The sequence below is a fragment of the Symphalangus syndactylus genome, chromosome 20 (assembly GCF_028878055.3).
Source record: "Symphalangus syndactylus isolate Jambi chromosome 20, NHGRI_mSymSyn1-v2.1_pri, whole genome shotgun sequence".
Taxonomy (NCBI): Eukaryota; Metazoa; Chordata; class Mammalia; order Primates; family Hylobatidae; genus Symphalangus; species Symphalangus syndactylus.
The window spans coordinates 67,743,105-67,760,718 of NC_072442.2; the positions used below are offsets into that span (position 1 = coordinate 67,743,105).

Sequence of the window (17,614 nt, forward strand, 5' to 3'; positions counted from 1 at the left end):
TGGTCTCCAGCCTTGATCACCTTTGCACCCGTAGTGCAAGTGGAGTGTCAACAACAACGTCCTAGGTGAATCAATGAAAATGAGAACGTCAGCTGGCCTGTGGAGAAGCTAGAGGAACGAGCATAAACGGAGCGACGTGGCCGGGCGCGATGTTTCTCGCCTGTAACCCCAGCACTTTGGGAGGCCGAGGCGGGTGGATCACCTGAGGTCAGGAGTTCGAGACCAGCCTGGCCAACATGGTGAAACCTCGTCTCTACCAACAATACAAAAATCAGCCGGGCGCGGTGGCTCACGCCTGTAGTCCCAGCTACTCGGGAGACTGAGGCAGGAGAATCGCTTGAACCCGGGAGGCAGAGGTTGCAGTGAGCCGAGATCGCGCCACTGCACTCCAGCCTGGGCGACAGAACAAGACTCCGTCTCAAAAAGAAAAAGAGAAAAGAAACAGACTGATATCGCAGGAAGCCTGGCCGAGAACTCAGGCCCCAGGGCCACACGCATCTTTTCTCCTCCAATTCTGTCTGGGAGTCGCTGCCTATAAGTCCCGGGTCGTCCAGGAACGGGAGCCCGGAGAAGCACCGCTCTGTCCGTAGCGCAGGCGCCCGTCTCTGCGGGAGGCTGCGAGGCCCCGCCCCCCGGACCCTAGACCCCGCCTCCTATCCTCCGCAGCCCGGGGCCGAGCAGGGCGGCACCGCCCATGAAGCCGCATGCGCAGTGCGCGCGCGAGTGGCGCCTTGCCCTTCTCCCAATGGCGGGCCGCGGGCCCCTTCCCGGCAGCCTCCCTAGGGCAGGGAGCGCGTCATTTCCGGTGGGGAAGGCCCGCGGCTGCCGCCGCCATTTCGGGCGCTGCTGTGAAGCTGAAACCGGAGCCGGTCCGCTGGGCGGCGGGCGCCGGGGGCCGGAGGGGCGCGCGCGGCGGCGGCACCCCAGCGTTTAGGCGCGGAGGCAGCCATGGCGGGCAACTTCGACTCGGAGGAGCGGAGTAGCTGGTACTGGGGGCGGCTGAGTCGGCAGGAGGCGGTGGCGCTGCTGCAGGGCCAGCGGCACGGGGTGTTCCTGGTGCGGGACTCGAGCACCAGCCCCGGGGACTATGTGCTCAGCGTCTCAGAGAACTCGCGCGTCTCCCACTACATCATCAACAGCAGCGGCCCGCGCCCGCCGGTGCCACCGTCGCCCGCCCAGCCTCCGCCCGGTGAGGGACTGACGGGACGGCGGGCCCTGGGCGGGGTGAGGGCCGCGGAACTCCCAGCCTGGCTGGCTGGTCCTCGAGAGCGGACCCTCGGGGGTCGTAGGCAGAGGGCTGGGTGACCGTGGCAGGGGCCCGCCGGCTACTCGGGCTCTCTCCCACCCGGGGAGCAGGAGTGTGGGGGAGGAGGAGCCGCGGACCGAGACCCGGGGTGTGCCTGGCGAGGGCAGCCCCGGGGAAGGGGAACTGCTTCGGTCCCAGGGTGGGGCTGGCTCTCGGGCCAGGCGCAAGGGTAGGGCAGGGCAAGGCAACGTGGGGACAAAGAGCTGAGGGAGATGTTGGCACTGCGGGGGCATCACTTGGCAGCGGCGCCCAGAATGAATCCGATAATCCTACAAGTGGCTTTTAGGCTGGAAACGTTTCCTGCCGTGTTGGAGAGCCGGGTTTGGCCGTGCTCCCCTGGTGGCCTTTGGTAGGAAGTCACCACATACTGGCCGGGAGGGATGGAGACACCCTCAGGAAACCGGTCAGTTTTTTCCTTTCTTGGGCATTTTTCCAAAATCTTTGTACCGTCCTCTTCCCCCGTGGAGGACGAAGGTGGTGAACTAAGTGATAGAAGAAATAGTGGTAGAAGAAAGCCTTCAGTGACCAGCCCAACCCAGTTTAAGGCGATGCCTGGCTATGTGCAAGAGATCTAAGCGTCCAGAAGACTGTCCGCTGTTAGAAGGTTCTGGTTTTCAAAGTGTTTAGTGGAGGAAAGGCATTTTATTCCAGAAAATAAACCAGAAGTGAGGCAATGGAAACAGACCCTTCCCTAGAAGTGACTGGAACTTCATTTTCCTTGGACTTAAACATTGTCAGTGTGTACTTCAGGGCGTGACCGTGCTCAGTAAGATGGGGTACGGGCTGTCTTCCTGGATATTGGGAACACATTCTACGCCAAGAACGTAAATTACCTGCGCTGGGTTTTCCTTGCCAGGGATCCCCGAGATTGACTGTCTTACCGATGCCGTTGGAGTTGATTTGGAAGTGTTTTAAGGGAATAGATAGATGCCCTTAGTACTGGAGATCTGTGAGGTACAAAGTAATTCTGGGATTCTCATTGTGTGTGTACCTGTGTAACAGCGTCAGGAGTCCTCGTGCCTTCACACTGTTGCCAAGTCGAAGCGGTTTCTTCTTGGCCAGCTGAGACTGGGTTCAGACTAGTCTCATATGAATCAGGAAGCTCCTGAGCGATCCTTTGTAGACTTGCCCTTGTAGGATAGTTCTAATTTAGATTTACTCGCTCCGGCCAGAAATAAGAGAACTGGGTAGGCAGTCTCTTTGTTGTTAACATATAGCAATTTTTATTTTACTTTTTTCTGAGACGGAGTCTCGCTGTGTCACCCACGCTGGAGTGCAGTGGCGCAGTCTCGGCTCATGGCGATTCTCCTGTCTCAGCCTCCCAAGTAGCTGGGATTACAAGCACCCGCCACCATAACCAGCTAATGTTGTATTTTTAGTAAAGACGAGGTTTCACCAGGTTGACCAGGCTGGTCTCGAACTCCTGACCTCAGGTGATCCACCTGCCTTGGCCTCCCAAAGTGCTGGGATTACAGGCATGAGCCACCGCGCCTGGCCAACACATACCAATTTTTTTAAATTTTTCTTATTTATTTATTTATTTATTTATTTATTTTGAGACGGAGTCTCTCTGTGGCCCAGGCTGGAGTGCAGTGGCATGATCTTGGCTCACTGCAACCTCTGCCTTTTGTGTTCAGGTGATTCTGCCTCAGCCTCCCGAGTAGCTGGGATTGCTGGTGCGCATCACCACCACGCCCAGCTAATTTTTTGTATTTTTAGTAGAGATGGGGTTTTACCAGGTTGACCAGGTTGGTCTTGAACTCCTGACCTCAGGTGATCCACTCGCCCTGGCCTCCCAAAGTGCTGGGATTACAGGCGTGGGCCACCGCACCCAGCTTTGTTTGTTTGAGGCGGAGTTTCGCTTTTGTTGCCCAGGCTGGAGTGCAATGGTGCAATCTCAGCTCACTGCAATCTCTACCTCCCCGGGTTCAGAGGATTCTCCTGCCTCAGCCTCCCTAGTAGCTGGGATTACAGGCACACGCCACCACGCCTGGCTAGTTTTTGTATTTTTAGTAGAGATGAGGTTTCGCCAAGTTGACCAGGCTGGTCTCGAACTCCTGACCTCAGGTGATCTGCCCACCTCAGACTCCCAAAGTGCTCTGATTACCGGTGTGAGCCACCACACCCAGTCCAACACATAACCATTTTTTAAAAATGAGTATGAGGTCTATAAGCTCACAAATTATCCTCGATCTTTCTCATTGTGGCCAGTTTAATAGTATTATGAGATGGGAATATTGATGTACCTGTGTTGGCCCTGAACCAGATATATTCTACTTTGATGCCACCTGCATGGTATCTGGGGTTTTGCATTATATGTAGTCACATGATGGCAAACTGTCATTGAAACTCACTTTTCAGCCTTTTGTTTGTGTTTGTTGGTTGCCAAAGTTGAAAATGGCAGCAGGCAGGTTTATTAGCTTGATATTTTTTCACATCTTAGCATAACGATTTTATGTCTCAACACTTACCTTAATAATGGAGCACCACCTTTTCAAAACAGATAAGAACTCAGTTCCTTGGCTGAGGAAAGAAGGTGAAGATTGCCCAAAGTTCATGGATGGGGTGTGGAAAATTCAGGAGTATTGTGATAATTCTTTCTGCCATGTTGTACCCCATTTTCTATGATTTAGTTGCTGTCTTTTTCTCTCTTCTGAGACAGGGCCTCTGTCACCCAAGCTGGATTGCAGTGGCATGAACACAGCTCACTGCAGCCTTGACCTCCTGGGCTCAAGCCATCCTCCCACTTTAGCCTCCTGAGTAGCTGGGACTCCAGGCGTATCCACCATGCCTGGTTAACTGTTTAAAATTTTTTTGTAGAGATGAGGGGTCTCATGGTATTGTCCAGGCTGGTCTCAAATTCCTGATCTCAATAGAGCTCCCGCTTCAGGCTCCCAAAGTGCTGGAATTACAGGTGTGAGCCACTGTGCCTGGCCAGTTGCTTGCTGTCTTTTTTTTTTTTTTTTTGAGACAGAGTTTTTACTCTTGTCTCCCACGCTGGAGTGCAATGGCGCGATATTGGCTCACTGCAACCTCTACCTTCTAGGCTCAAGCAATTCTCCTGCCTCAGCCTCCTGAGTAGCTGGAATTACAGGTGCTCACCACCATGCTCAGCTAATTTTTGTATTTTTTTTAGTAGAGACGGGGTTTCACCATGTTGGCCAGGCTGATCTCGAACTGCTGAACTCTGATGATCCACCCGCCTCGGCCTCACAAACTGCTGGGATTACAGACGTGAGCCACCACGCCTGGCCCATCTGTATAACCTCAGAATTACTTTGTACCTCACAAATCTCAAGTACTAAATACTGAATCTTTGTTCTCCCCTTCACCAAGTCCTTTTGAAGTCACACAGAGAAATTTCTTGAATTTTAGAGAGGCGTATACAATATTAATAACTAATGTTTATTGACTGGTCATTCTGTGCCAGGTACTTTGAGTGCTTTATGTGCCTTATTTCACTTACTGTCTACGACAATCTAGTGAGATAAGTAATATGATCTCCATTTATTAAAATATTCCCATTTTATACAGGAGGAAACACTCATAGATTCAGTAACTTGCTTAAGGTCACACAACTAGTAAATGACTTTCAGAAGTTGAACCTAGGCATTCTGACCTGAGAGCTGACCCTTTTACACTACACTCTGTCAAAGCCAGCGTTCTTTTGGCGTCTCAGCAGTTCACATAGAGGTCCGTATCCTCAATATCCTCAATAATTTGCCTCTGCCCTGGAGTCTAAGACTTGGTGTTTTTTGTTTGTTTGTTTGTTTTTTGGACGGAGTTTCGCTCTTGTCCCCCAGGCTGCTACAGTGCAGTGGTGCAATCTCGGCTCACTGAAACCTCTGTTTCCCAGGTTTAAGTGATTCTCCTGCCTCAGCCCCCCGAGTAGCTAGGATTACAGGCATGTGCCACCGTGCCCGGCTAATTTTTTTTTTTTGTATTTTTAGGAGACATGGGGTTTCACCATGTTGGCCAGGCTGGTCTCGAACTCCTGACCTCAGGCGATCCACCCACTTTGGCCTTGTGTTCCCCCCCGCCACTGTGTTGCCCAAACTGGAGTGCAGTGGCTGTTGACAGGCACAGTCATAGTGCACTACAGCCCTTAACTTTGGGGCAGGCAACCCTTCTGACTCAGGCTCTGAGTAGCTGGGACTACAGGCACATACAGCCGCATCCAGCCCAGGTTTTTTAAAGACTAGAATTAAAGAATGGCAAGAAGAAGCCCGGCGCAGTGGCTCACGCCTGTAATTCCAGCACTTTGAGAGGCCAAGGAGGGTGGATCACTTGAGGTCAGGAGTTCGAGATCAGCCTGGCCAACATGGTGAAACCCCGTTTCTACTAAAAAATACAAAAATTAGCTGGGCGTGGTAGTGGGCGCCGGTAATCCTAGCTGCTGGAGAGGCTGAGACACGAGAATCACTTGAACCCCGGGGGCGGAGGTTGCAATGAGCTGAGATCGTGCCACTGTCTTTATCATTCAGACAATACACATCTGCTATCTAAAGTCAATGATGAAGAAGCTTTTTAAAATTATTACTTTTTTTTTTTTTTTTTTGAGACAGTGTCTCGCTCTGTCACCAAGGCTAGAGTATAGTGGCACGACCTCAGCTCACTGCAAACTCCACCTCCTGGGTTCACGCCATTCTCCTACCTCAGCCTCCCAAGTAGCTGGGACTACAGGCGCCCGCAACCACGCCCGGCTAATTTTTATATATATATATATTTTTTTGTTTGTTTGTTTGTTTGTTTTGTTTTGTTTTGAGACGGAGTCTCGCTCTGTCGCCCAGGCTGGAGTGCAGTGGCGCGATCTCGGCTCACTGCAAGCTCCGCCTCCCGGGTTCACGCCATTCTCCTGCCTCAGCCTCTCCGAGTAGCTGGGACTACAGGCGCCCGCCACGACGCCCGGCTAATTTTTTGTAATTTTAGTAGAGACGGGGTTTCACCGTGGTCTCGATTCCCTGACCTCGTGATCCGCCCGCCTCGGCCTCCCAAAGTGCTAGGATTACAAGCGTGAGCCACCACGCCCGGCCTAATTTTTTATATTTTTAGTGGAGACGGGGTTTCACCGTGTTAGCCAGGATGGTCTCGATCTCCTGACCTTGTGATCTGCCTGCTTTGGCCTCCCAAAGTGCTGGGATTACAGGTGTGAGCCACCGTGCCCGGCCTGTTTGTTTTGTTTTGTTTGAGAGGGAGTTTCGCTCTTGTTGCCGTGTCTGGAGTGCAGTGGCGGGATCTCAGCTCACTGTACCCTCCATCTCCTGGGTTCAAGCAATTCTCTTGCCTCAGCCTCCCAAATAGCTGGGATTACAGGCATGCGCCACCATGCCCAGCCAACTTTTTTGTATTTTTAGTAGAGATGGGGTTTTGCCATGTTGGCCAGGCTGGTTTTTTTTTTTTTTCGAGACAGAGTCTCGCTCTGTGACCCAGGCTGGAGTGCAGTGGTGCGATCTCAGCTCACTGCAAGCTCTGCCTCCCGGGTTCACGCCATTCTCCTGCCTCAGCCTCCCGGATAGCTGGGACTACAGGCGCCCGCCACCACACCCGGCTAATTTTTTGGTATTTTTAGTAGAAATGGGGTTTCACCGTGTTAGCCAGGATGGTCTCGATCTCCTGACCTCGTGATCCGCCTACCTCGGCCTCCCAAAGTGCTGGGATTACAGGCGTGAGCCACTGTGCCCGGCCCAGGCTGGTCTTTAACTCCTGATCTCAAGTGATCCGCTCACCTCAGCTTCCCAAAGTGCTGGGATTACAGGCGTGAGCCATCGCGTCTAGCCTACAGAGTATATTTTGTGTACACAGTACATAGGTGAAAATATATGGAATGGCTTAGGTGTCGTCTTTATCTTTTTTTTTTTTTTTTTTTGAGACAGAATCTCACTCTGTCGCCCACGCTGGAGTGCAGTGGCGCAATCTCGGCTCACTGCAAGCTCCGCCTGCCGGGTTCACGCCATTCTCCTGCCTCAGTCTCCCAAGTAGCTGGGACTACAGGTTCCCGCCACCACGCCTGGCTAATTTTTTTGTATTTTTAGTAGAGACGGGGTTTCATCGTGTTAGCCAGGATGGTCTCGATCTCCTGACCTCGTGATCCGCCCGCCTGGGCCTCCCAAAGTACTGGGATTATAGGCGTGAGCTACTGCGCCTGGCATTATCTTATTTTTTATTTTTTTTGAGACGGAGTCTGGCTCTGTCACCCAGGCTGGAGTGCAGTGGCGTGATCTCGGCTCACTGCAAGCTCCACCTCCTGGGTTCACACCGTTCTCCTGCCTCAGACTCCCGAGTAGCTGGGACTACAGGCGCCCGCTACTATGCCCTGCAAATTTTTTTGTATTTTTAGTAGAGGCGGCATTTCACCGTGTTAGCCAGGATGGTCTTGATCTCCTGACCTCGTGATCCACCCGCCTTGGCCTCCCAAAGTGTTGGGATTACAGGCGTGAGCCACTGCGCCTTATTTTTTAAACTTTATTTATTTTTTGAGACAGAGTCTTGCTCTGTTGTCCAGGCTGGAGTGCAGTGGGACGATCTCAGCTCACTGCAACCTCACCCTCCCGGCTCAAGCCATTCTCCTGCCTCAGCCTCCTGAGTAGGTAGCTGGGATTACAGGCATGCGCCACCACTCCCAGCTAATTTTTTTGTATTTTTAGTAGAGATGGGGTTTCACCATGTTGGCCAGGCTGGTCTCGATCTCCTGACCTCAAGTGATCCGCCTGCCTTGACCTCCCAAAGTGTTAGGATTACAGGCGTGAGCCACCATTCCCAGCTGGGTATTATTTTTAAAGGCATGGGTACAGAATGGGCCAGTGATTCTCAATGTTTTCCGTTGAACCTGTTTTTAACTTGTCTTGGGTCCTCAGCTCGCATAGGCTTTCTATGGTGCCATAGCTTGGGAGTTCCCTGGGGCCCATAAGGAAGGGCTTGGTCAAGTCTACTGGTCACATTCTGGCAGGTTGGGCTTCAAGATGGACCTCCTTGGAATGCTTGCAAGAAACTAGTATTTTCCTCTTGGAACAGCTAAACCTTTCAGGTTGACACAACTGAAGGAGTGTGAGTTAGGAGAGTCGTTATAAGCTTGAGCTGTGGATCCTGGGTTGGGCCTTATTTACCTACCACTTACTACTTGTGTAACTTTGGGCAAATTGTTTAACTTTTCTCTGCTTCAGTTTCCTCATCTGTGAAGGAGGGAAATAGTAATACTAATCTCATAGGGTTGTTGTAATGATACTGCATATTAAGTACTGGCATTTTAAGTACTCTATAAGCATTTTATGTATATTGATCTTAATAACATAACTGTGAGATGTGGGGGCTTTTGAAGCAAAATGGAAAACTCTTCTCATCTTTGAGAGGCTCTGGAATTCATGGTGGATGGTAGGAACTGGTGAAACAGTTTGTCTTAGGGAGTAAGTGCCTGGGTGGGGTCCATCCGTAAGTGCGAAAGGACCTGGGGTCCAGCACATGGAAATAAGATGGTGCCTCCTGTTACCCGCTCATCCCACGTGTTGTGCTAGCGGGTGGAGGGGGGGCATAAAATGTGCTTCATTTTGAAGGCGTGGGACAGAAGCTAGGGTGGTAATAGTTTGTGATACTCCCTCTAGGTAGTGAAGAGCTACATGCCAGGATGGCAGCTGGGCCAAGCCACTTCTCTGAAGGTAGCGTGAGACTGCCGATGGCCCTGTTGCTCAGGCTGGTGTGCAGTGGCTCCGTCAGCTCACTACAGCCTCACTGGATGACCCACGCTGGGCCTGCACTCCTGGCCTCAACAGATTTCTCCCAAAAGATTGATTAATAAATCAATTTTTAAAAATAGAGAAAAAATAAAGAGATCCTCCTGCCTCAGCCTCCCAAAGTGCTGAGATTACAGGTGTGAGCCACTGCACCTGCCTGACCACAGAACTTGTGAGAAGCATGTTGAGATCCTATGGAATTTTCTCTGGGAAACGGTGCAGTGGGCTCTGGATTTGAGGATGAATTGAAAATTGCTGAAGGAATTTGGAGGATAGGTTGCTTTTTATTGAGCACCTATAATGTACGAGCCACTTTTTTTTTTTTTTTTTTTTTGAAATGGAGTCTCGCTCTTGCCCAGGCTGGAGTGCAGTGGCGTGTTCTCGGCTCACTGCAAGCTCTGCCTCCCAGGTTCAAGCAGTTCTCCTGCTTTAGCCTCCCCAGCAGCTGGGACTACAGGTGTGCACCACTATGCCCAGCTAATTTTTGCATTTTTAGTAGAGTTGGGTTTCACCATGTTGATCAGGCTGGTCTTGAACTCCTGACCTCAGGTGATTTGCCTGGCTCTGCCACCCAAAGTGCTGTAATTTTCACCCAAAATTACAGGCATGAACCACCACGCCCAGCCTCTAGCCACTTTTAGGAACTTTATTAGGTATTTGACCCCATTTTGCAGAGTCGGGGGTGAGGCACACAGAAGTTAGATCACTCAGACAGCTAGAAACTGAGAGCCAGGACACAGCAGACCTGCAGAGGACCATCCTCATACCCAGCATCTTTAGAACATTCTGTTTGCTTAGGAGGCCATATATCTTCTCAGATGGAAGCCAGTGGCCTTCTGTCGCCCAGGCTGGAGTACAGTGGTGCCATCTCTGCTCACTGCAAGCTCCGCCTCCCGGGTTCAAGCAATTCTCCTGTCTCAGCCTCCCGAGCCAGTGGCCTTTTTAGCGTTTTGTATTGGTGGGTATTTATCTAAGCAACCCCTGTAAATACCATAGGCAAAGAAGAAAGGGAGGGAGCAAGAATTGAGGAAAGAAGGGAAAAGAGAGGGCTGGGTGTGGTGGCTCACGCCTGTAATCCCAGCACTTTGGGAGGCTGAGGCTGGCTGATCACTTGAGGTCAGGATTTTGAGACCAGCCTGGCCAACATGGCAAAACCCTGTCTTTCCTAAAAATACAAAAATTAGCCAGGTGTGGTGGCGGGCACCTGTAATCCCAGCTACTCGAGAGGCTAAAGAAGGGAGAATTGCTTGAACCCAGGAGGCAGGAGGCAGAGGTTGCAGTGAGCTGAGATCACACCACTGTACTCCAGCCTGGGCAACAGAGGGAGACTGCATCTCAAAAAAAAAAAAAAAAAAAAAAAAAAAAAAAAGGAAAAGGAAAAGAGAAAGTGCTGTGAGATCAAGGAGAGACTGGCCCGCTCTTGTGTGGTAGACCTGTTAGAAGTGATTGGGCCTATTTTAGCCCACAGAGCCCTCAGGTGTTCTTGAAACCTTCAGGGAGTGGCCTTGTAAAAATGGTCGTAACCTGAGGCTTGAAATGCTTGGAAGGCTTAGAAGTAATGGGCTGAACAGGTACTGAGAAGCCAAAAGGATATCCTCTCCTTGTGTTGATTCTGATTTCCGTTTGTGTGACTTCCTAACTCCACGTTCAGAATCCAGCACGGGGTGATGTAGAACAAGGCATTGAGGTTTTCCAAGTCCCAGATAGCTACGAGAATCCTGTCGTTGCCTCTGTTCTCTAGACTGGCTGACTGTGCCTCCTTCCTTTCCCGCCCTTCTGTTTCCTGCCTTTGGCTGTTTGTGGTTGGAAGGAGAGGAAAGAGAGAAAAGGAGCCGGAACACACAGCCCTGGTGAGGTTTGGGCTTATCTGGGACTTATGTGTGTTCTGTTCTCCTCCCTTCCTTCTGGAGTTTGGATGAATGAAGCTTGATGGCCCCCAGCAGTTCACAGAAACGGTCATTTCTCTGTGAAATTATTATAGTGTCAGAATAGAAAAATAATTTATAAGTAAAGTACATCAAAGGTTTTCCGTGGCGTTTTGCTTACATTTCTGTGTCTATTGGGATTGCCAAACAAAAAGAAAGTCATGGCCGGGTGCAGTGGCTCACGCCTGTAATCCCAGCACTTTGGGAGGCCGAGGTGGGCGGGTCACGAGGTCAGGAGATTGAGACCATCCTGGTTAACATGGTGAAACCCCGTCTCTACTAGAAATACAGAAAAAAAAAGCCGGGCGTGGTGGCGGGCGCCTGTAGTCCCAGCTGCTTGGGAGGCTGAGGCAGGAGAATGGTGTGAACCCGGGAGGTGGAGCTTGCAGTGAGCCGAGATGGTGCCACTGCACTCCAGCCTGGGCAACAGAGCAAGACTCCGCCTCAAAAAAAAAAAAAAAAAAAGTCATAGCCCAGTTCACACTATTGTAGCATTTGAACAAGAAGAGAATTAAACCTGCTTCCTACCTTTGTGCCAGATGATCTGCCAAGTTTTCTCTCACTCATCTTTCAGAGGGACTTGGCTTAGTAGTCTTATTTGTTCTTTCCCCGCCAAAATGCATTTCCCTCGGCCTACTGTGGTAACTGAGGAACCATAACAGTGGGTGGCAGGGGGTGGTTGCCGTCCTTCTTCCAGTGGAGAGAGTACCTTGGAAGTGTTCACAGATGGTCATAGTTGCTCGTGGTGATTCTGTTGTATCTCAGGACACAGCGTGTTGTTGCAACTGTCTTTAGCAGGAACATAGATCCAGGTGAAGGTGAAAGCCTGATGGGGAGGTTGTCTTCCCAAGACATGCCGCTTTCTCCTTGTTCACCAACCACACTGTGCTTGCCGTGTTATCTCCAGCAATCCTGTGAACTTCTCTGAGCTTCTCCAGTCTAGGAGGGCATTGTATTTAGCTTCTCTCCAGCACTTCAGAGTTACGCTTATTAAGATAATATCTGGCCGGGCGCGGTGGCTCATGCCTGTCATCCCAGCACTTTGGGAGGCCAAGGCGGTCAGATCACAAGGTCAAGAGATCAAGACCATCCTGGCCAACGTGGTGAAACCCCATCTCTAGTAAAAATATAAAAATTAGCAACACTGAACTGAGCACTGACCTGCCAACCACTGTCCCAAAAGGACAACTAATAGAACACCTTGGCATGTAGTTGGGTAAACCTTAGCAAGGGAGCTTTTCTCCACCCAGTTGTGATCAGAACCATTTCTAAGCCATGGGTGCCCAGGTGGCCTCCCTACCACTCTGCCCTAGAGTTTTCTTGACCAGGCAGTGCTAAGTAGGTCCCTATGCTCACACTGACCCTGTCCTTAACAGTTTCTCCATAGGCCTGAAAGATCACCCAGAATTAGCCTAATGGTGATAGGCAAGGCAGTCATGAATCTCCTTGACTACCAGACTTGAATAGGAATAATTCTCCATCAGTGATCCTCCTCAATAAAGAGAATCTCCAGAATATAGCACCTCCGTGCTCTGCTACGGTCATAACCAAAATCCCCTGTCCAGTCCTGCTCTCGGAACTTTTGCAATCACCTTCTATTGGTGCATGAGGAGTGTTTGCCATAGAGGACAGTCCTGGCACTTGCACCCCTTTCAGTGTCTTAAATTGGAGAGACGGCCAGTATTCTTGAGTCTGGGCTGTTCACTGTTTTAAGCTGACAGCCGTGACTTCCACAGGTGGACTTTGGGTAGTACGAAAAATGTGCGGCTCCCCTTCAGACGGTCTCGTCATTCATTTGGATGGAAAGAGAAGGCACTCATCAGTACTCTTTCTACCCGAAGGACTTTTCATTGGCTTCCAAAGTTAACATTCTGTCTTTTTACCTCTCTCCAATAGTGGAATGAATTTTTTTTTTCTTTTGACGGTGTCTCGCTCTGTCACCCAGGCTGGAGTGCAGTGGCGCAATCTCGGCTCACTGCAAGCTCCACCTCCCGGGTTCACGCCATTCTTCTGCCTCAGCCTCCCAAGTAGCTGGGACTACAGGCACCCGCCACCACACCTGGCTGATTTTTTTGTATTTTTAGTAGAGACAGGGTTTCACCGTGTTAGCCAGGATGGTCTTGATCTCCTGACCTCGTGATCCACCCGCCTTGGCCTCCCAAAGTGCTGGGATTACAGGTGTGAGCCACCGCGCCCGGCCAAGTGGAATGAATTTTAAATGTACCTTTTCTGATCATACTGGAAGAATTGTGTTTTTTTCTTTTATTCTTTTTATTTTTTGAGACGGAGTTTTGCTCTTGTTGCCCAGGTTGGGGTGCAATGGTGCGATCTCAGCTCACTGCAACCTCCACCTCCTGGGTTCCAGCGATTCTCCTGCCTCAGCCTCCCAAGTAGCTGGGATTACAGGCATGAGACTCACGCCCGGGTAATTTTTTTTTTTTTTAGTAAAGACGGGGTTTCTCCAGGTTGGTCAGGCTGGTCTCGAACTCCCGACCTCAGGTGATCTGCCTGCTTCGGCTTCCCAAAGTGCTGGGATTACAGGCATGAGCTACCATGCCCGGCCTTTTTTTTTTTTTTTTTTTTTTTTAATTGAGACAGGCTCTTGCTCTGTTATCCAGGCTGGAGGGCAGTGGCACAGTCTTGACTCACTGCAGGCTCCGCCCCCCAGGTTCAAGCAATCCACCTCAGCCTCCAAAGTAGCTGGGACTAAAGGCGCGCACCACCCTGCCTGGCCTTTGTATTTTTTTCCGTAGAGATGGGGTCTTACCGTGTTTTAGCCAGGATGTTTCCAACATTGAACGAAATAATTAGGTCTCTAGCTGGGCGTGGTGCTACACACCTATAGTCCCAGCTACCCAGGAGTCTGAGGCAGGAGGATGACTACAGGCCAGGAGTACGAGGCCACGGTGTACAGTGTTGGTGTCTGTGCATAGCTACTGCAGTTTAGCCTGTGCAGCAAAAACCTGCCTCAAAATTAACAAGACCAGGCATGGTGGCTCATGCCTATAATCCAACACTTTGGGAGGCCAAGGGGGAAGAGGACTACTTTGAGCTCAGGAGATCAAGACCTGCCTGGGTGACATGGCAAAACCCCGTTATTAAAAAAAAAAAATAGGCCGGGTGGGGTGGTTCACGCCTGTAATCCCAGCACTTTGGGAGGCCGAGGCGGGCGGATCACAAGGTCAGGAGTTCAAAACCAGCCTGGGCAATACGGTGAAACTCCATCTCTACTAAAAATATAAAAAAATTAGCCGGGCATGGTGGCGGGTGCCTATAATCCCAGCTACTTGGGAGGCTGAGACAGGAGAATTGCATGAACCCGGGAGGCAGAGGTTGCATTGAGCCGAGATCGCGCCACTGCACTCCAGCCTGGGCAACAGAAAGAAACTCCATCTCAAAAAATAAAAAAAAGTGGGGCTGGGCGCGGTGGCTCACGCCTGTAATCCCAGCACTTTAGGAGGCCGAGGCGGGTGGATCACGAGGTCAGGAGATTGAGACCATCCTGGCTAACACGGTGAAACCCCGTCTCTACTGAAAAATAAAAAAAATTAGCCGGGCGTGGTGGCAGGCACCTGTAGTCCCAGCTACTCGGGAGGCTGAGGCAGGAGGATGGCGTGAACCTGGGAGGCAGAGCTTGCAGTGAGCTAAGATCACGCCACTGCACTCCAGCCTGGGCAACAGTGAGACTCTGTCTCAAAAAAATAATAATAAAGTAAAAATAAAAATACAAAAATTAGCTGGGTGTTGGTGGGTGGCTTGTGCCTATAGTCCCAGCTATTTGGGAGGCTGAGACTGTAGAATTGCTTAAGCCTAGAAAGTGGAGGCTGCGGCCGGGTGTGGTGGCTCACACCTGTAATCCCAGCACTTTGAGAGGCTGAGGTCGGTGGGATCACCTGAGGCCAGGAGTTCGAGACCAGCCTGGCCAACGTGGTGAAACCCCATCTCTACTAAAAATACAAAAAATTACCTGGGTGTGGTGGCAGCTGCCTGTAATCCCAGTTACTCAGGAAGCTGAGGCAAGAGAATCACTTGAACCCAGGAGAGGGAGGTTGCAGTGAGTCAGGATCGCACCACTGCACTCCAGCCTGGGCAACAGAGCAAGAGTCCGTCTCAAAAAAAAAAAAAGAAAAAAAGGGAGGTTGCTGTGAGCTGAGATTGTGCCACTGCACTCCAGCCTGGACAGCAGAGTGAGACCCTGTCACATACCAGGCACAGTGGCTCATGCCTGTCATTCCAGCACTTTTGGAGGCCAAGGCGGTCAGATCACTTGAGGTCAGGCGTTTGAGACCAGCCTGGCCAACATGGTGAAACTGTGTCTCTACTGAAATTACAAAAATTAGCCAGGCGTGGTGGCACACACCTGTATCCCAGCTACTTGGGGGGCTGAGGCAGGAGAATTGCTTGAACCCAGAAGGTGGAGGTTGCAGTGAGCCGACATCCAGCCACTGCACTCCAGCTTGGAATGCAAGACTCTGTCTTCAAAAAAAAAAAAAAAAAAAAAGACCCTTTCACACACAAGAAAAATCCCAATAAGCAAATAATTAAAATTAATAATAGGCTGAATGCAGTGGCTCACATCTGCAATCTCAGTACTGTACTGGCCCACATCTGCAATCTCAGTACTGCAGTGGCTCACATCTGCAATCTCAGTACTGTACTGGCTCACATCTGCAGTCTCAGTACTGCAGTGGCTCACATCTGCAATCTCAGTACTGTACTGGCTCACATCTGCAGTCTCAGTACTGCAGTGGTGCACATCTGTAATCTCAGTACTGTACTGGCTCATATCTGCAGTCTCAGTACTGCAGTGGTGCACATCTGTAATCTCAGTACTCTGGGAGGCCAAGGTGGGCGGATCAGTTGAGCCCAGGAGTTCGAAACCAGCGTGGGCAGCATAGCAAAACCCCATCTCCACAAAAAATACAAAAACTAGCCAGGTGTGGTCGTGTGCGCCTATAGTCCCAGTTGCTCAGGAGGCTGAGGTGGGAGGATTACTAGAGCCTGGGAAGTGGAGGCTGCAGTGAGCTGAGATTATGCCAGTACACCCCTGCCTGGGTGACAGAACAAGACCCTGTCTCAAAAAAAAAACAGGCCGGGTGCCCTGGCTCACACCTCTAAACCCAGCATTTTCGGAGGCAGAGGCAGGTGGATCTCTGGAGCTCAGGAGTTCAAGACCAGCCTGGGCAACATGGTGAAATCCTGTCTCTACAAAAAATACAAAAATTAACTGGGCATGGTAGTGCTTGCCTGTGGTCCCAGCGACTTGGGAGGCTGAGGTGAAAGAATGGCTTGAGCCCAGGAAGTGGAGGTTTCAGTGAGCCAAGGTCATGCCACTGCACTCCACCCTGGGCCACAGAGCCAGACCCTATCTCAGAAAACAAAAACAAAACCGCAGCCTGGGCAGTAAAGCAAGACACTGTCTCTATAAAAAAAATTTCAAAATCAGCTGGGTGAAGGGCTGGGCACAGTGGCTAACGCCTGTAATCCCAGCACTTTGGGAGGCCGAGGTGGATGGATCACGAGGTCAGGAGTTGGAGACCAGCCTGGCCAAGATGGTGAAACCTCGTCTCTACTAAAAATACAAAAATTAGCCAAGCGTGGTGGTGCGGGCCTATAGTCCCAACTACTCGGGAGGCTGAGGCGGGAGAGTTGCTTGAACCCGGGAGGCGGAGGTTGCAGTGAGCCAAGATTGCTCCAGTGCACTCCAGCCTGGGCGGCAAGAATGTGACTCCGTCTCAAAAAAAAAAAAAATCAGCTGGGTGCAATGCCATCCGCACCTTTAGTTCCAGCTACTCAGAAGGCTGAGGTGGGAGAATATCTTGAGCCCAGGAGTTTGAGACTGCGGTTAGCTGTGATCACACGACTGCACTCCAGCTTGGACAACAGAGTTAGACCCTGTCTCTAAAAATAAACAACAAAAGCTAATACTCAGGAGACTAAGGTGAGAGGATCGCTGGACCCAGGAGTTTGAGATGAGCCTGGGCCACATAGGGAGACTCCTATATCAAAAAACAAAGCCAAGGCCAGGCGTGGTGGCTCATACCTATAATACTAGCACTTTGGGAGGCCAAGGCAGATGGATAACTTGAGCTCAGGAATTCGAGACTGGCTTGGGCAACATGGCGAAATCCCGTCTCTACAAAAAATTAGTTGGGTGTGGTGATGTGTGTCTGTAGGCCCAGCTACTCAGGGGCTGAGGTGAGAGGATAGCTTCAGCCCGGGAGGTAGAGGTTGCACTCAGCTGAGATCTGCACTCCCGCCTGGGTGACAGAGCCAGACCACCATGTCTCAAGACAACAACAAAGCTAAAAACTCACAAAACTCTTGGATTTTAGTTTTTTTTTTGTTTTGTTTTGTTTTTTTTTTTTGAAACGGAGTCTCGCTCTGTCGCCCAGGCTGGAGTGCAGTGGCGCAATCTCGGCTCACTGCAAGCTCCGCCTCCCGGGTTCACACCATTCTCCTGCCTCAGCCTCTCCGAGTAGCCGGGACTACAGATGCCCGCCACCACGCCCGGCTAATTTTTTTGTATTTTTAGTAGAGACTGGGTTTCACCGTGGTCTCGATCTCCTGACCTCGTGATCCGCCCGCCTCGGCCTCCCAAAGTGCTGGGATTACAAGCGTGAGCCACCGCGCCCGGCCAATTTTAGGTTTTTTGAGAC

The 17,614-nt window shown here is 50.9% G+C and overlaps 1 protein-coding gene across 2 annotated transcripts in view; it reads left to right on the plus strand.

Moving 5' to 3' along the window:
- Nucleotides 1–798: 798 nt before the first annotated feature.
- The window catches only part of CRK (CRK proto-oncogene, adaptor protein), a 33,466-nt gene continuing 16,650 nt past the window's right edge, over nt 799–17,614 (plus strand). For both annotated transcript variants that reach the window (XM_055256368.2, XM_055256369.2), the window contains exon 1: nt 799–1,189. In XM_055256368.2, coding sequence (XP_055112343.1) covers nt 949–1,189 — 241 coding nt within the window. In that variant the 5' untranslated portion in view covers nt 799–948. The remainder of the gene's footprint in view (nt 1,190–17,614) is intronic.